At 44.7% G+C, this 19,928-nt stretch overlaps 1 protein-coding gene across 16 annotated transcripts in view; it reads left to right on the forward strand.

The window, feature by feature from the left end:
* The window catches only part of tns1b (tensin 1b), a 93,664-nt gene that overhangs the window by 42,305 nt on the left and 31,431 nt on the right, over positions 1-19,928 (forward strand). For 15 of the 16 annotated variants that reach the window (XM_077579110.1, XM_077579123.1, XM_077579118.1 and 12 more), the window contains exons 4-6: positions 7,757-7,795; positions 13,423-13,464; positions 18,178-18,227. In XM_077579110.1, coding sequence (XP_077435236.1) covers positions 7,757-7,795; positions 13,423-13,464; positions 18,178-18,227 — 131 coding nt within the window. Of the gene's footprint in view, positions 1-7,756; positions 7,796-13,422; positions 13,465-15,294; positions 15,492-18,177; positions 18,228-19,928 lie in introns of those variants that run through there. The other variant, XM_077579121.1, reaches the window with a different exon arrangement.

Consider the following 19,928-nt stretch of genomic DNA (forward strand, 5'->3'; position numbering starts at 1 on the left):
TTGAAAGATCAGTCAAAATGCTTAAAATCGGCTGGCACCCACGGCATCCCTTTTCTGAAAACGTCTGGCAGTCAAAGAGTTAATTGTAAAACAGTTAGAGTAATTGACCTTTTTTTTTTTTTTTTATATATAATTGCCAATATAAATCCATTGACTATCATTGATGTTTGTAATGGTCAACAGGAATCCATTCATTTCCTGCTACTGATGTCGGTGAAAGAGTTTTTCAGCAAATAGCTAAGAACATAAATAGGTGAATTTGTGAATAGCGATCCTCAAATAGGTGAGGTCGTACACACATCCTCACACTTTTTTTCCCATCCCGCCGTAGATGTTGCATTTTCACTTAATAATGTGCAGCTACTGTAAAGGATGTACGCGCTTTGAGAACAAGCTTGGAGTCCCGGCCGGGGCTGCCTGGGACCCTCGGGCAGCCTTGCCAAATCTCTCCTTGACCACACCCTTCACGTTAATTCCTTTACACGGACGGAAGAAGAAGAAAAAAAAGAAGGAATACTTGTGAGCGGAGGCAGATCTAACCCTGCCCGCGTGTTGCCTGGACGTCGACATGACACCCGTGACATCTGGTTGTGTGGGAATGACGCGTTTGCTGGCGGCGAGCCCGCGATCTGCTGGATTTCACCGGAGGCGTTTTTGCACCGTTATTGGCTGGCAGGGAAGCGAGCGCTCCTTCAGGCAAGCGGGATCCATTTCTAACCACAACTACACATCCAGCCGGTTTGGGCATGATGAGGCTTAGCCGCTGTGGGAGTGAGCATGCGTGTTTGGAGGCGGGGATCCATCTCACACGTGGACCATTAGAAACCAATGATCGCGCTTTCTTAGTGATGTCATCCCCGTGCGCGTCAGTTTTTTGGACTTAATGTTCCTGAAAGGAGAAGTTTGTAGTTTTCAAACTTAAAAAGAATCCAATCCCATTTGTTCAAACCTCATTTGCTAACAACTAGCAAAAAGAAGCAGAGTGAAAGGAACTCCGTCAGTTGAAGATTTGCACATTAGCCACATTTCTGCTCACCAGGTACATTTTTTCATCTGACCTAAAAGTCTTGTGGATGTTAGCTCCAATTTGTGCTCTCTTGGGTTTAAGTCTGGAGATGGCCTTGGCCAGTCCAAAACCTTGAATGAGCTCCTTTGTTGTTTACGTCTGGTTTACTAGACTTACTTTGGTTGCACTTTCCTTGAAAATGTCTTTTGTGGGATTCTGCCGCTTTCCGTCCCAGCAAAAGCCAAAGCGAAATCATGACATCACAGATCAGCTTCATTGTCTAGAGTCATGAACAGATCTTTTTTATTGCTTTCCTCATCTTCGTCTCATCAGGCCATAAAAACTTTCTCCTGGAATTTTTGTGGTTCGTCTTGGCAAATTTCAGCCTGGCTTTTCTATTTTTGTGTGTGTGTTTGTGTCTGCGCAACTTCTAGTGTAGCCTCTTTGTTTTTGTTGATGTAGTGGTTTCTAAACAACAGGTTTGTGATGCAGTACCGTCTCTTGTGCCGTCTGAATGTTTGGGCTCTCAAAACTTGTTGCCAATTTGTTCTCTTGGTCAGTTGTTTCTGTCTTCTTAAGAACATTCCAAATGATTCTTCTAACCGGGTCCAATGCTTGTGCGATGTATCTACAACTTCTCTCAGATTCAAATTGCCGGAATAGAACCCTCAACAGCCCCCGACACACCCGTTGGCATTGACGTAATGGCATCTCTGATTTGTACAAATGCCGCCTTCACGTCACGAAACGTCTCAAGGAAAATGATGGACGTGATGTCGAGTGACTGACTCAAGAGTTCTCGAGGTCCAAAATCCCCACACGAGATAATGAAGGCCTCAAACAGACAACGGACTAAAACAACAAGAGGGAATAACAAAGGGATTCCGAAACGCCAAGCCAAATACAAATGCAAACACAAAGTACACAATTCAAACGGGCTGTGACAGGAGGTACAGGCTCGCCTCAGCTTGTCCAAAAATCAAGACACACCTGATGTGAAAGATGTCAGGCTCGGTTCAGGATGCCGGTAAGACACACGGAGATTTAGGACCGTTTTATTTACATCCAAGTGGACAAATGATTGCTTCTTGTTGTCCTTCCAATGAATGAGTCCCTTTTTGAGGTGCTTTAACATGCTGGGAAATTCCTGGTAAAAATGTCTGACGTGCTTTAGGAGTCCCTAACAAGAACTACCAAAACTAACTCAGTTTGATTCTACCTTTTTTTCATTCAACAGGAAAACTGTTTATTTTTACCCCCCGCCCAAAAACAAAATGTTTCTGACCTATATCGTAAGTAACATTTATGGTAGACATGATAGTTATGTTTGGTTGGCATTCACGTTATGAGGGCGTGCTTGGAAAATGGTCTCCCCCTTAAAGGTTAGCAACCCCCCCCCCCCCACCAGAGTAAACGTAGTCAGTTGATGACACGCCACGAAAGCCCCGCTTACATGTCTTAATCATTTCCCATGTCCTGCTTTCCCGTCCCGCTCAATCCGCACATTACTTTCAGCTCATGAGCAGCTGCCTGATGACATCACGTGGAAAAATGTTTTTACTGGCTCCAAGATGCAAAACGGAAGATGTTTAAAAGACTTCTTCACTTTTTGATGAGGCTTGGAAAGGTTGAAATTTCCACTCGTCGAGCTAACTTGGTCAAAAGCTCATTCTTTGTATTGCTTAGAGAGCTTGAAAAAATGTCTCGTTGGGCTGGGGGGGGGGGGGGGGACATTTCAATAAGTTTGAGTCCCAGGAAAACATGGCATGTTTTTTGGAGAAGGGCAAAAGCCGACTGTAGATAACCAACTCCAAAGAGTCTCTTTCACCAAGCGCCAAAGTCTGATTCATGCCGGCTCGCCTTCTCCAGATTCCCCCCCCCCCCCCCGTCCTTGGCCACTTGGCTCGGGTCCAGGCAGCAAGAGGCTTGTGAAAACGTGTAAATCGGCATGAAATGTTGGCTGAGCGAGACCGTGAAGAAGAGAAGGTGACTTCCGCAAACTCTGCAAGAAAAAGAGAAAAGCGCAGCGTTTCCCCTTTTCGCCAGGGAGGTCCTGCTGGAGGACAAAGGCAAGGCGGCAGTGAGCGGGCAACTCTGCCATGTTGCACCCCGACGACATCACCTCTTGCTGCTTGACGGATATATTTAGTAGCTTCAGTAATTGGTTGGGTTCCAATTGGCGAGTGTAAACGTCCACGGAAATCAATGAGTTAAATGATCTGATTGGTTTTGCATCTTGTCATAGCTTCACAATTTGATATTCACTCATTGACAGCTCTTCATGTTGGTTACGCCCCAACTGTACCTTACATCAGGACATTTCCCACGTCCATTTTTTTTAGTAGACACGATGAACCCATTTGTGAGCAAGACTTTTCCAGTGGATATTATTTCGGGATCACGCCCAAAAACAGAGAGAGAAAATAATCCGCAAGACACATGCCCCAAAGTCTGAAGTCCTTCTCGAAGCTTCTTTATGTGAAACATACATCAGCAGCACTCAAACGGGAATCATTGTTTGAGCCCGGCGCTTCGACTCGTGTTGAGTCCTGTCCTCGCCACTGCCGCGGCGCCGTCCGGCCCGCTTGATATATTCGACCAAAGCTTTCAGCAAGAAGAAAGAAAAGTCATAACTCTCACAAAGACTCTGCGATCAATCACGAGCTGCGATGCCTGGATCGCTTTTTTCTCTTTGAACGCAATCCCGCACGAAGCTGCCGTCTGGCGCGCGCCGCCATCACGGATACGGCGAGCCTCCTGTTGCCGCTTACACCTCGCAAATTGAATTTGCACACCGAATAGTTTCAAGCCTGGATGAGCATAAAAGCACTCTTGATAAGCTTGCGCGTTGCTGCCAGTCAAGAAGACGACTTGAGGGAAAGTTGGCAACTCCGGACACACTTTTCATTGCTAAAGGGAATTGTTGTCGTTCTTCAACGCAGACATTTGACAGTGTTTGTTTGCACATTAGGTAATAAGTGAAGCTCACGACGTGCTTACTGACTTATTGAGACTGACGGCAGTTACGTCATGTGACTGAGCTCGGAGCGCGTTATTAGCTGAGAAGGAGCCGTGTGTAAATGAACGCCGGCCGAGCAGCCACAGACGTCCGACTTGGACCTTTGTCTGCAGGAAATGGGCCCTCGCTTAATGTCGTTAACACAAGCACGTACGGAATGCAACAACACAATTATCCTTTATTATATTACAGTCATTTGAATACTCTGGATAGCATCAACACAAGCTCGGCGCGGGCCTCCTTCCCACGCACCGCAAAGCACAGACAAAGACGCTGTGTTGCTTTTCACAACTGACATTGCGTCCTCACGTTTTGCATTGTTTGGACATGTCAGCTCAATTAAAGCTGCCCTCGCATCCTCCTTCTCATGGCAAGTCCTTGAAATTGCCGTCAAACGCTCTGCTTACGTTGGCCAGTGTAGGCACACCCAAAAAAAAAAAAAACTGCTTCCAATCAAAGCCCTTTTGGGCAAATTCCTGAGTCGCAATTTGTCAACGTGTCCTGGATTTCGTCCCAAATGGCTGCTTCAAACCAAAATGGCCGACTTCCACTTTGAGACTTTTCTTATGAGTCAAGTTACGATAGACAGCCAATCAATCACGTTTATAGGTGAAACTGTCTTCAGGGTTAGTTAAAATGACCCAACTTTGACGCCAAGACTGAACTCCTGCTCCTCATTTTTCATGGCCAGTCCTCAAAATTGTCATCAAATTTTGACGCCACATTTTATGGGGGGAAAAAAAGCTTTACGATTTATTGTTGCCAATGAAAAGGAAACCTGCTTCAATTGAGGCCTCATTTCGCCAATTCCCCAGTCGGAGTTCTTCAAAGTACAAGCTCCACAGTTCATCCTAAAAACTGCAGCTACTTCAAATCTAAAATGGTGGACTTCCTTTTCATATTTGTCCCATCATCCACACATCCCCGAGATTTTTTTCATTAAAAACAAAGGTTTGCGAAAACTCTGGCCGAAGTGGCAATTTGCAGATATCTTCGGAGCCGCGTTTGGCCGTGAACGTTCGGTTCTGGAGATTTATGTCTTCGCATGTCCTACAACTCAATCGACATCTCCGCCGAATGCGGCTCCAATCACGCGTCAGTGCGTCCGCATGCTTGCATTCAAGACTCTCAATCAATGCTTTCTTGGGTCTTGTTAGTTTTGTACTCCAGCAACATTTAGGAGCACTTTGTCGGTCCACATGAAAGAGTTTGCCACCGTGGCTTTGCTTTTGTGGAAGATGCGATGCTAGAGATAGAAGTTCCTTTTGATTAGACATTATTTGGCAAACTATTGCCGCAATGCGGATGGATATTTTTTTCCTACACGCAGAGAGGGAATTATTCTGTTTTGGAATAGCCCGGCTTTGTGTTAACCGGGCCTGAGACTTTTTGGTGAGTCCAGTCGTGATCGACCTGTCTACCCAATTTCATATGAGATTTATTTTAGCCCCTCGCATCAGGTGATTCATTCATCAACGTCATCAACGTCACCAATCCAGGAAGCTCTCCAGCAGCATCGGACTGACACGATCCTTGTGTGTCACTTACCCGGATGATGAATTTTCAGATGAACTTGTCATACTTGTTTGTGCCACCCATGGTTAGTCCACTAGAGGGCCTCCTCACCTGCAGCCCTCCCGTTGGGTGGAAGCGTCCCGTGTCTAGTGGGAGTTCCTTGCTGTGACTCTTCAGCAAGTTACAAAGCAGACATTTGACACGACGCGAGACTGAGAACGAGTCTGATGTGGGCAGACCACCAACCCACAGTTTATGTGGCAGCCATGCCAATAAATTAGTCGACAACTCTCTTGACTCAAAAATAAGCGATTGAATCAATTGTTGGCAGCTCACATTGGATACTTGGAATACAAACACGTGACTTGGATTCTCCGCCTGAGGCTTGTCAGGTGCAAACACTGAGCAGGCCTAACGAGTCAAGGAGTTTGACGGCCACTTCAAGGCTCAGCCCCCCCCCCCCAACCCAAAGGAGAACAACCTGTTGTTGCGAGCGATAAGGAAGCGATGCCGAAGGAGGGTTCGAATAACTGGAATCTGCGCCGAGATACTGTAGCCACTCGTCAACCTGACAGATGAAATTCTGGGAAAACAGAAACGCATTCCATGGAGGTGCCCTCATGCGTTATCAAAGCTTCGATGCAGGGACAACGTGTCAGGCAACTGACAAGCGTCAACATTGTTGCAGATATTTAGGAAAGTCAAACAATACGCGTTTATCAGTAGTAAAACACGTGCACGTGGAGCCACGCTTGATCTGCTTGTCGTGTCGGTGCACGGAAACCGCGGTCGGTCAGGGACGACGCAAACCAGATCGCAAACCAGCAGGGACCTTGCGCCCGTGCAATTAAATCATTTGTCTTGAGATTAAAAAGGTAGCGGTGATAAAGAGGGAAAGTTTGATTTTGGATCACCCGTTGGCACGTTCGGCACAGTCTATACAGTAAATAAACAACTTAAGTAAATAGAAATATTGCTCGATTTATATGAACTCACCAAACGGTAGTCGACCCCTAAAAACATGGTCGTGTTTTACTGAATTTTGACAGATTTTGCAAGGCCCACAGAATATTGTGTTCTATTGCTATAAGAACACAGAACCTACCACAAGAAAGATGAGTCTCTTCTTTCATCAGGAAAAAAAAGTATATAAGCATTAGAATATAGCTAAGTTTCATCATTACTCACAAATCTGTTTAAAACAGTGGGGAAAAGAGTTTTTTGCAACATGACCCTGGTTGATCTCTTATACGCTTCTGCCACCTGCCGGCCGTTTTTTGTAATAACTACCATCGCTTTAAGCGTCCTCTTCAGGTCAGAGGCTGCATCAAAGCCTTCTGTATGCGCGAGCATGAAAAACATAAACAAAAACGTACAAATATGTTTTTGGGACCATGGCAATATTTAAAATAGAACATTTTGATACGTTTTTTTGGGAGCAAATGAGCTAATGCACTCACGGCTGTGATTCTTGACTTTTTCCCGTCAATTGAGGCAGGACTGCAAATAGCTGTTAGATTGTTCTTCAAAGCTGCATTCACACCACCGGCCAAAGTATGCAAATTTGTGACTTTAATATCAATTTGAAAAAAACCGATTGTTTGTAAAAACCAAGCTGGGAGATATTACAGATGTTGAGAAAGGAAGCATGAGTAGCGGCGCCCTATTTGTCTTGATAGTCACGGCTTGCGTCTCCGGTTGGAAGCCGTTATGGGCGCCCTCTTCCTGTTCATCAGTCCCGAGACTTTCCTTTGCGAGCGTCTGACACCAGGATGCGGAAGGACGCTCATCCGATTATCCCCACACAGATGCTGCGTTTTTGCTTGATCATCTTCATCTCTGGCTTGGGACCAAAGTTGAAAATGTACAAATTCAGCCCTTGTCGTCGTCGTCGTTGTTGTTGTTGCGAATGTTGCGCTGCCCTACAATCACGCTGCGGTCGGGACAACTTTCAAACATTGTCATTTTGTGATTCACGCAGTTTATTTTAAAAAGAGGCATGAATGGCTTTTTTTGTGTTTTTTTTTTAAAGCTGCAACCTAAATCATTTTTAGTGGCTGGATATTGTTGTGCGTAATCCGGTGGGTGCTGGAGGTGAAATATTTGCAAGCTCCACTGCGATGTCCACCAACCCGTGTCAGTCTGCAGCTTTTAATACTCGACACCAGCGAGAAAGTCCAACTTACAAATGAGAAACTTTTCCTTTTTTCTTTTAGGTGTCCTCATCTTGTGTTCCAGCAACGAACTACGAGCTGGTAAGTGAATTTTGTTTCACTTCATTTCAGTTCAGCAGAATTTTGGAAAATAGTCATTTTTTTATTGATTATTACCTTGTTGCAAATCCTGTTTCAAATCATATGAGGAAGCTGCAATGTCCGAACAAAAAACCATTGCAATTTCAACAGTATTAAGAATTGATGACATTTGCAACTTGCAGATCAAAGTGGATCTACTATTTATACGCCCTTTAATTCATCGTTTTAAATTGACATCAGATTCCACAGTCATCTAGTGTAGAAATATTGACAACCTGAACAGACTCATCCTGCCGTACAAACTAACCCTCACAAGTGCGTCAATATCAGGCGTTAGCAGCCGATTTCAGAATGTCATTTAAGTGGCAGGTGCTTGTTACTTAAATTGAAAAAATGATGTTCTGGTTAAATAAAGGTTAAAAATAAATAAAATTGGAGTCTCCCTGTAAATGCTTGATTGTTCTGTTCAATACTTGAAAATGGTCTGGTTAGTGCCCCTGGAAATGGACAAATTCAGCCCCTGATCACAGTTTAACTTTTGGCAAAGCCATCCAGTGCTAAAAGTCATCCAAAAGTCTCAAGAAGCCATTTTTGTGAAATGCACATCAAGTCAGCCATTTCAAGGTTCATTTGTCCCTTTGCAGCCATCTTTCAAAAGACGAAGGTGCCATTTTGTCTTCTTGCTACACAATTTGAAGCGTGCTTTGTAAACTTTTTGTCTGCTTGCTGCCATGTCATGTTTTACAGGCAAAAACAACACCGTCGATGGCCAAATAAATCCTTTTCTGAACAAATATTTCCCAGTCAAAACATGCTTACACAGCTAACGTAAGCTTCGGTGAACACATTCAAACATCGCGGCTTTGAATTCTTTCCATGCAACATAAAGTGACAGCGATTTTATAGTCTCAAAGCAGACATTGAACCTTTTGCCAATATAAACCAAATACAAATGAAAAGCTGCTTTTGGAGCTCCCAAAATTGCGGTCTGAAATCAACTTGCGTGTTCCGGGAATGTGCCGTACGGTGATGACATATTTTGCTCTAAGTATGGAAGCGGGCTGCGGTGCGAGTATGAAGTGGATGTGAAAGTCAAAACACGCTTAACGTGCCTTATTGCCTTTTTTGGTCATCAGGCGCCGCGTGCGGCGGCGCTAGGGGCTGCTCAGCCGCTTTCTTACAAGTTTTGTGTTTGGATGGTTTTGGATGCTCGACAAAGCCCCCGACACGCTGCACTTTTCTTTGCTCCCAGGAAAAATGCCTCTCAACATGTCTTATGTTTCATGCAAAGACGCTGATGTCATGATGCAAAAACAAAACAAAAGCCACACACGTTCAAAGATGGATGCCTTCCGCATGAAGACATTATTCAAAGTTTGCATCCATTCCGAGGTGCTTTTTGTTGAGGAAATGATGACATCACCCACAACAAACGTGTTTTTTTCCCCCCAACCGTCCTCTTGGCCTTGTTAAGTCATAAACTTTCACTTTCAAAAATGAACACGTTATTTGATACTTTTTCAAAACCAATAAGAAAAAGATCTGCATCTTTTTCAGTTCAGCTCGCTCTTTGCGTCATACATTTCAAATGATGTCTGGAAAAGGCGTCTCCGATTTTTATTTCGAAGTTTTCACTTCATGGCAAATTTAATGATCATTTATTTATTATTTTTAATTTAAGTTGTATAAATATTGAAAAATTCAAAATAATAATGGATGGATGTACAGGTGGATGACTAGATGGATGGATGTACGGTTGTTTGGATGGACGGACGGATGAATAGATGGATGGATGGATGGTTGGCTGGCTGGATGACTAGATGGATGTATGTATGGACGGACGGATGAATAGATGGATGGATGTACAGATGGATGGTTGGCTGACTGGCTGGCTGGCTGGATGACTAGATGGATGTATGTATGGACGGATGGATGAACAGATGTATAGATGGACGGACGGACGGACGGATGGACGGATGGATGAACAAATGGCTGTATGGATGTTTATGCGGTGTTTGTGTGAGTTGATGGCGTTGACATCGTACCCAGACATTTCCTTGAGGACGTCTTGTTGAATTCCTTTGCTGGGCCCCGTTTGGACTTTTTGGTTACATAACCAAACGGCTCCATTAGTGGGAGCAAGAACATGAAGGCATTTTCGGGTCACACGTTCACGTTACCACGCTGAAGTTTTTCCCACAGACTTGATGGTCTGCTCTCACTTTTTGTTTGAGGGAGGGTCCTGAGGGACCCCCCCCACTCCCCCTCCCCCCCACCCCGACTTCAACCTTAGGAGATGGGAACAGGCCTCGCACGCACGCACGCATTCCAAACTTAGTCACAAGTCTCCATACTTGCCGTGTTTACATTTGCGGGAAAGCTGAACAGCTGCGCGTTCGCATCGCTCGCCACAAACTTGCAACGTTGGAAAACGCTGTGATGAGCCATAATCGTCTTTTTCAAGTGATTACAAGCAATTGCGATTGAACACTTGATGTTTTCTCAACAAGATCAAGCGACGTAACGTTGACAATGTTTACATTACGGTGGCAACTTTGGATTTCAAACCCTTTTTGCTTTTTCTTTGACTTTTTAAACATGACGTTTTTTTAGACGACTCTTTTCGGACGAGTGTTTGGAATCGTAGTTTGATTGTATAATGACGCTTCAACCATAAACATGTTGACATTATTTTCATGGGTGTACTAAAATAACTGCAGGGTTCAGAAGAATGATCTAAACATGAAGTCACTTAGGCTATTTTCCAAACAAGCACATCCTGCAGTTTAATTTCCGTCCACCGAGAGGTGCTGTGGAGCGCAACACGCCGCTCGATGCTGGGAAGAACTCCGATGGGAAATACCTGCGCACGATCTCACTTCTTTGGGGCGTTGCAAACTATTTCCCCAGATGAAGTGTGATGATGTCATCGTTGCGATGAAGTGAGAGGCTGAAGGAAAGCATGAGTCTTACCGTGAACACACCCTTGGATGTACTACAAAATTGGCAGCAAAACTTCCATTATAGCTACACTTAAATGACTTTTTCTCGTCATGTTAAAAGGGAAGCCAAGTCAAAAATGGGCCGATCCACAATTTGGGTTCATTTGAGTCCATTTTTTTGTTGCTGTTTTGAACGAAACAACCCCCCAATTTGAATTGTTTTGTGGGTCATATTTTTATTTTATTTTTAATTTTTACAAAACACCTAAAAAAATTTTTGGGGGGTCCAAATCAACAGAAAATGTACCCAAATAGTATATCAGCCCATTTCGTTTTTGGAGTGTAGCCACTCGAGTATGTTTGCTAACTTTTTTGCTCAGTTCTGCTGCTCACTTTGTTTTTTCACGGCAGCTGCGAAGCGCAGTCTGCCGTTGTATTTGTCTTTTTGTGAAACCGGCGCGAGGTTTGAGTCCAGCCCAAACCTCGGCCGGTGCCGTGAACAACGCGACGGCGCGCGTGGTCCCAATCCACTTCCTCCCTCACCGTGCGCACTCTCGCGATTCCAACGTCATTAGATCGCATCTTATTTTGAAAATCAGCTCGCAAATGAACTTTGAACTCTTGACAATGACTGCTGTGTGCTTTCCGGGCCCAAAACTTTTGTCTCTGTGTCTCCCAGCCACACGCCTACGCCAAAAGTGGTGATTTGAACCACGGCGCCGTCTGCCGCCAGCAGGCCGGCCGGCCGGGCCGAGCTGAAGATGAAACGGCGTAAATTTAGCCCCCCCGAAAGGCTGCGCGCTGGCTTCATTTATTCCTCCTGCAAGTCTTGGAGGAGGAAACTTCCTGCATCTTGCTGCTTTTCCTCCACAAGTTGGGCTGTAATTTGCTGGCGGGCTCAAAGGCGCTTGCATGTTGATGTGAAAGGAAGCACATGGCATAGAGATAAGCCTGTGGGGGAAAAGCATTCGCTCGCAGGGCAAAAACAAGAAGAAGGATTGCGATTGTCTCGGAGTGTTCATTTTATCCGGCGTTTTTAAATTTAGTTTCAATCACTGGAATTGCGACTTAACGATGGAACTCATGCGATTAAAAACTGTAATTGACTGACAGCCCAAATGTAGTACGATGCGGGCATTCAATTCCTTTTAAGTTGCATTCAAAACTGCATTCAAAAAGCATGAAATTAGATTTAATATCTTATGCAAAACAAAACACGTGACAAGAATAATGTTGTATTTGTTCAATTCACTTCTGTGACTTTTCATTTGATTTGAATCTCACGAGTTCAGCTTTAATCTCGGAAAACCTTATTGTTTTAAGATGACAACTTTTTGTACAACAAAATGCACCTTTGTTCTTGTGACGATTATAACCTTTTTTATTTCTCGGAAAAATCTTGGACAGTCGAAAAATGTGATTTTTATTCGGAAAGAGGCAACAACTTCTGTGGCATTTAAAGGTACACATTGAAAAATGTCTCGCCTGCCAGAGAGCAAAAAAGTATTGAGAATGCGGGCCGGGGACAAAAGCGGCAGACCAGGCGAGCGATGCTGAGGTTCTTCTGGCTGCGTCGCGGTCTGCTTTGGGTGTGTAAAATGTATTCCTGGGCTTCCTCGGCCAGGCTGTAATTTCGCTGCCCAATTTAGTCACACGAGTCCACTCGGGCTTTCTTGCACCAAGAGGAATGCTGAGCGTCATCCGCCTTCCTGCCCAGCTTTTTCACTTCAAACTTTTTCATGAGGATGCTGCGGATCGTTCATGCAAAAAGTCACTTGAATTGGCCCTCTGGGATTGGCCGCTCCTTTGACCTTATAACTTGAAACTTGAGAAAATGGCTTCTTTTTAAAGCCTCGAGCAGCTCTCAGGTTAGCATGTTGGAGAAATCTCTTCGTTATTTGCACATTTTGGGTTTGCACTTCTCACTCACTTTAATTGAAATAATGAACCCAGGACACCAATTGGACCGATGGATACAAAAACGATAAAGTCTGAAGGACCCGTGGCTGAAATGATTTGGGCATATTCCTTCAGTAGCGAACATGGACATTTAGAAACAAAAATAAAAAATAAAACTCCCACCAACAGTTTGAGGAATTGACAGGTCACACCATAGCTGACATTGAACAGGAAGTCAGCCATTTTGCTTTGAAGCAGCCAAAAAATGCAGGTTTGAAGGGGCTGAAATTGTCGAGATTCCTTTGACCCAAATAAGACGGGTGATTGGTGATGTGTTTGTTTGTTCCGACACCTCAACAATTTGAAATGCATTGTGTTTTCTGGATTGCGCCGCTTTTTGTTTGGACGGTAGAAGATCCAGCGCGTGCTGCTTCCGACTCGTGCCTGAATGTTGAACATCTCGGGACCCGGGCACGCCTTCTGGGCTTTTTCTTCCTCCTCCTCATCTGGTAGCTTTTTCTTGGCTCCAGCGCCCGTGGCTGTATATGGCATTGAAAAGTCAGCCGGAGCTTCTGGCTAATGGAAGCGGCCTTGTCCGTTTGAGTAAATATTTGCGCGGCGAGCTAATGGATGGGCCCGCAGGTCCGAGGTGGAGTCGCGTCTCGCCTGCAGGCCACATTAGGGCAAAGAATGGTAACGAGTAACATCAGATGCCGCCTGACGTAAGAGCATCCACTTTTTTGGCTGTTGCTGACCTGACGTGTTGCTCTCTTTCTTCCCGAACAGGCGCCCACCAGTGAGCTGCCTCTCAAACATGTAGACGCAACGGTGAGTCGCTAAACTCTCATTTTGCTTCATTTCTTGGACTACGACCGGAAAGGGAACAAATTGTTGTCATCACAAATAATCATCATGTCGATTCATGTCTTCTGGAAAGTGCAATTCACGCGCTCATAAAGTAGTTGTGACCGAGCCGTTCCATCACATCGTGTTGTGCGTGATAACGGTGGGGGTCTTAAACCCGCCGGAATCCATCTGGCGTTACAATTTCACATGTCCTGTCCAATCCCACGTCGGCGTGTGCTGAGGTTTGATACGCACGAGCGCGTGTGCGCAGCTGCTGCCGTCGATCGGCGAGCATCGTTGGCTCCGCCTCTCTGGCTGACTACGCCTCGTTTGCCTCCCACAAGAGTCTCTTTTCATTGGGCGCAACCGTTTTTCATTTTTGGGGGTTACGCTTCCGTTGAAGTGTCAAATTGAACATGCCAAAAGAACAGAATCTTAAACAGTCTCAGCACATGAACTCGCAATCAATCAGTTGTCAAACAAATCCATCCATCCATCCATTTTCTTGGCTGCTTTTCCTCACAAGGGTCGCGGGGGGTGCTGGAGCCTATCCCAGCTGGCTTCGGGCAGTAGGCGGGGTACACCCTGAACTGGTTGCCAGCCAATCGCAGGGCACACAGAGACGAACAACCACACTCACATTCACACCTCGGGACAATTTGGAGTGTTCAATTAACCTGCCATGCATGTTTTTGGAATGTGGGAGGAAACCCGAGTACCCGGTGAAAACCCACGCAAGCACAGGGAGAACATGCAAACTCCACCCAGGAAGGCCGAAGCCCGGACTCGATCTCACGTCCTCTGCACTGGGAGGCGGACGTGCTAACCAGTCAGCCACCGTGCTGCCCCGTCAAACAAATCAATATCTCAAAAGAGTCAATTGAAAGGAACGGATGGCATATTTGGACTCAACAGCCCAAAACGACTCAGGAACCATTGAAAGAAAAAAAGAAGAAATAAAAGACAAATGATGAATAAGGTTTTCTTTTAGGGAGCTCAACAACGGGTGTTGTTTGCACCAACGGGGAGGATTGGAATATCCGTCATTTAGAACTTTTAGAAACCACAAATGAATTGGACGGGCCCACTTGAGATTCAATTGGGCTGAATGTGGCCAATGAACTCAAATATTTGGTGCGGCTTTAATGAGTCGATCATCATCTTTATTGGCCAAGTATGTCAAAGAACAAAAGGAGTCGTTTTGCAGTAACAAGACATTTGAACAAACAACAAAGACGTGAGATCGAAGTAGCGTTTGTCTTTTAGCGAAGGTACCACTTGTGCCGTGCAATATTGATCTAGGACGGTTGTACAAATCTATCGAGAGCTAAAGCAACAATAATCAATACTGTCCCAGAGCGATGAGCAAAAATGCCGAACGAGCGCCATTTTGGAATTTGGAGTCAAGGGAAGAAGAAGCGACTGTATTGAAATGTCTGCTGCTTTCGATTGATGAGTTTGTCAAGCCTGTGGGAGGAGCATCGGTATACCTTTGGTTTATTTATGGTCTGTGCATTGCGTAAACGTTGATCCTAAGCGGGGGGTTAAGTGCAGTCTCAGCCTGTGACTCGCCAAATCTCACATGTCGATCCCAAGATACAACCGCGGCCGTACGCACGTGGGCGAGCAGGCGGGAAATTCTCACGTGGGGGAAAAGTTGAATACGAGGTGAAAGATAAGCAGGCGGGGGTCCGAACGGGAGGGGGCAGGAAGAGCGAGCGGGAGAGAGAGAGAGAGAGAGAGAGAGAGAGAGAGAAAACCAGAAGGGGTCGACGAGGAGTATACGGAGGGACGAGAAAGAAAAAAGGCTGAGGCACGCGTCGGGCCACCGCAGGCAAGACACCAAAATAGAGAAACTTTCTTTCTCATTTTTGGTGTCTTTGCCACATCGGAAGAAAAAAAAGGGTCCCGTTTCCTCCCCGCAGATGAACAGAGAAGGTTCTTTGCGAAGGCGGCTCTCCTCCCTGAGGGGGGCTTGGCGATGGAGTACGGGCTACTTACTTGGGAAGGTAGGCAGCCGCGCAACACTGCTTGGATTGTCGAGGCTGCGGGTCAAATTGACCCGGGGCAAAACGGCTATTCACAAAGATAAGAGCCAGTTCCTTGTTTTGTTTTATGTCCAGTATTTGATGCTGCGTTCTCGCTGTTTCTCATCACAGCACGATTTGACAAAAGTAACTTAATCGGAGGCTTTGTTATATCGTGGGTCAGATTGACCCAAGTACGTCAATTATACAAGTCGATTTCTCAGCATGAAACTTATTGTGCTCAACTGCTAATGGCATTAATAATTTTCTGATAGTTTCTGATATTTGCATACTTCAACAATGACCCAAAAAGAATATTATTGTTCCTGAGAACCAAACCTGAGATGAACGTCTACATTTCTCATGTCCAGTATTTCATGCTTGTTTCGATCTTCTTTGTCATAATATATTATGAACATTTCTTTGACCCTCATCAAATTGACCCAGGTAATAATAATAATAATAAATTTAAAAAAAGTAGGTCTGTTATAAAACTTCTTCTCCTCGGCTAGTAATGACGTCAATAATAATGTTAGTAATTTGAGATATGAAGCATCTTTATTGGGATTTTTGACCGTTTGAAATACTTGAACTTGATGTCAAATTGACCCGGAAGACGATTGTTGCTCCTGAGAAATGAAATGCGTGTTTCAGCACACCGCGTGTCGGCAGCGTTTGTTTTGGTGGGCTGCTCCAAAGTCTGCTGGCTTCCCGCCCCTCTTTGGCCGGCGCTTTCTCATTTCATTTGTACGGCCCACTTGTAAAGTCGTGTCCCCACATGGTTTTCATCTGGAAACAGCCTTTCAAGACACCCCCCCCCCCCACCAAACACATGTCCCCTGCACCCCAATACGCGATTCCACCTCCTTCATGCTTTTTTTCCTGAATGGAGAGAAAAGGAAAAATTCTGAGAGAATTATGATGACATCATTGTTGACAATGTGAGCCAAATATTGATGAGCTCGATCAATCGTTTGGTAAGTGGACGAACAAAAAAATCGAAAATTCCAGGTGTTGTGCTTTGAGCAATTGCTACTGTGGAATTCAGTGAAATGGAAGCAAATATGCCGGACAGATTGGCAACACTAAATGACGAAGCTCTTTGGCTTTGTAACATCAAAATCTGATCATCGTTGGGAGGATTTGCCATGATTTCTTGTAAAAGCGGTCGATTGTGTGACGATTTGTCCTTTTCCAGAGCAGCACCCGTCGTCTTCACCCTCCGTGTTTCCTCTCAGTCTGTCCGCGTTGTTGGTTTGTTTGTCGCTGATTGGTCGCTGTTCTCCTCTGGCGAGCCTTCTGCTCCTTGTTAGAGGCCAGACGCAAACGTTTAGGCCAAGGCCCGCGGGAAGCAAGCGCGATGCCTCGCTTGGCCGCTTGCTTGTGTGAACGCTTGAGATCAGGCAAATTGGGGGGGTCGGACGTAGCTCAATACGGGAGCAAAATCATAGTAACCTCCACGATTATGTAAATGTTGTGACGAAGCACAATGTGCTGCACGGCAAGGAGTGTCAACGAGGCTCATTCAACATTACGTTGTCAAACGTTGAATCGTTGCACATTTATATGAGCAAGAATTTTGAATGACGGGTTCGTTTTGAATTGAGGTTCATGTTGGTCAGGAAAAAACCTTTTGATGTGAGAACGGCTCTAGAAAATATGCTAGGAACAAAAATGCTTTTGTGCTTTGAAGGTGATTGTTTCCAAACATCATCGTCTTTAATTTCATCTGCTGCCCGGTGAAGCTCTTCTCCGATTGGCTGACACGTTTCAGGTCAAAAGCTCGCATGGGTTGAAATTCGGACACATCAAAATGGCCCTGATTTAAGCGTCATCGTTTGCCCTAAAAAATGGATTTATATGAAGAGAAGACTGCAGTGAGGATATGGTCGCCTCCTTTTATTTTGTGGGTCAACATGACCCAGTTTTAAAGCTAGCGTGAATTGGAGTGTAACAAATGCAATGAAAATGCTTCATTTCACATATTTGCAACAAAGTCTCTCTGGAATTTTTTTCCCCCATTTGATGCTTTTGGATACATAAACACGCTGTGCATCTGGTTGACCCGCTGACCTTATTGCTGTTCGTGACGAGGTTCAGCCACAGCCAAAGATCATTTACTCGTAACCATGCAGTCGTCTCCCGACTTACATTTTGCTTTCACTGCGGATGAAATCACGATTTGTCTTGAGATGTAATCGCGTTGATCAAAAATTGCATTAGTGGCTTACATGGTCGTCATTTCAATTCCGATGTAGCAAATAGCTCACGTGGTGCCAACCGCGCGTCTGCGAGGAGTGGAGCCATTTTGATCGAAGCGAGTCGCAGCGCATCCCCGCTCAGGTCGTTGTACGCTGAGCCGGCCCGTCTGATCCCGGGCGCGATGACGGATAACAGACTGTCCTGCGTACATGGGACCGAAACGCCGCAGGGGAACAACCAAGCGCAATGCCCTTTGACCTCACAACTTTTCCGAGCTCTTCCCCCCACTTTAACGTCGTTCATTGGCATCAAGATGCGGCGCAATGGTGCCAAAGTACTACTTTTCTATTAGACAGAGCTATGGCTATGTTATGGCAGTCGATGGCTTTAAAAAGTACATTTGTTGCATCCGGCAAATAACTGAAATTCGAGTTGATAAATATTTTCTCCATTTGTTGTTTTCCAGGGTTCAACAAAATCCTCAAAAAGCATGGAGTCACGACGCAGACCTTCCAGGTAGGACCCTCTTTTTTACTCCTGTTATGTCACGGGTCAAATTGACAGAAAAAAATTCAGGAGGGTTAATATAACAGTTACCGAAAGATGATCATTTCGATAATCTTCAGACACAAAACGCCCTCAAGTGGGGCTGCAAATTACACGCCTGACTTTACTTGATAGCAACTCATAAAACTCACGTGCTGAACTTGAATGAACTTTCACTGCTAATCAAAGAGTTATTTCATATTTCAATTCACGTCACGCTCTTGAATTTGAGGTACGAGTGCTTTATAGCAGCATTGAAATCAACTCACTTCACAAAAATAGCAGCAGTTTGGCAGATAGTCAACAGTTGCTCCAAAAAAAATGACACCTCATACATTTAGAACAAATACATACGTAAGTCTGCTAGCTTAATGCTAGGACATAATGAGAAACGTCATAGAAGGGCTGACAAATAGCATCGGTGTCACAATGTTTTCACCTTACATTCTTTATCCTCCATAAAGAACGACTATATTCCTGCGGCTTGCGGACAAAATTGCGTTTTAAAAATGTGAAGTGCAACGTTTGATGGTGAGAACATGTTTTCTCGCGTCCGTCCATATTTGGCAATGAAGAATTTCCAGCAAGCAATTGGAGCGTCTCCAGATGTGGCGCAGTTTTTGCTGTACAGTAAAAGCGGGAGCAGCTCTCCCACATGTTCTCAGCAATTTCCTGCCTGTGGGCCCAATGTGGGAAATATGAAGCTGTCTGAGTGTGAAGGGTATCCCCCACCCCCCCCCCCCCCGAATCACCCACACGTTACCTCAACTTAAATCAAGTGCGTTTGTGAGGAGTTGCGACATCAATTTCAGGAGATGACGCCAAGTCTCTGCTCGCCGTTTTAGCTTTGCTCTTCTGTTGGGGGGTCAAATTGACCAAGATTGAAATCTTAGGGTTGAATAGGAAAGCTTCAAGTCTGACAAGCATTTTGGAGATGAGTCCAATCCATCGTGTGTGCCGTTTAAATCTGCGTCACCTTTCTGCGGAACAACGGTTGGCACAAAACGAAGACAAAAAAACAAACAAACCACAAATGACTGTTATGATCATATTATGCAACTGGTCTTATGTTTGCTACACAGTCGATACAGTATATTATAAAAATGTTTCAAAAAAAAAAAAATCCCTCTACCCTCAAGCACATGTAATAAAATCACATGCAGTGGATTATTTCCAGCGATTACGAGGCATATTTTACAGTCTGCTGGTTGACTTGCAATGAGCCACCTTGAGTTGACGCTCCTGTTAAGACTGCGCCGGCTCGTTGGTCACTTTGACCCACTGCAGGCGTCATCGGCGACAAAGAAATCAGAATACCACAAAAAGCAAAACAAGACGACGCCATCGCCAACTATTTGGCCAGTATTTAGTGAACAACAAAAGAAAATCCAGGTCAAAATATTTGACCTTTGTGTCATGTCGTGGGTCAAATTGACCCATTTGAAAATTTTGCAATGACAATTTTTTTTAATTTTATTTTTATTTTACTTATCTTTTTAATATGGTTGACAGACTAAAATATGTTGAATATTATGAATGTTATTTGTATGTTTGATGATTAAACATAGAGCGGGTCATATTGACCCATGAATTTTGTTGGACTGAAGCAATCACAACATGGGGATAAATAATCCACGTGTGAGTATTTGCAAATTCCAAAATAATTTTTAA

This window comes from Vanacampus margaritifer, chromosome 11, assembly GCF_051991255.1.
Source record: "Vanacampus margaritifer isolate UIUO_Vmar chromosome 11, RoL_Vmar_1.0, whole genome shotgun sequence".
NCBI lineage: Eukaryota > Metazoa > Chordata > Actinopteri > Syngnathiformes > Syngnathidae > Vanacampus > Vanacampus margaritifer.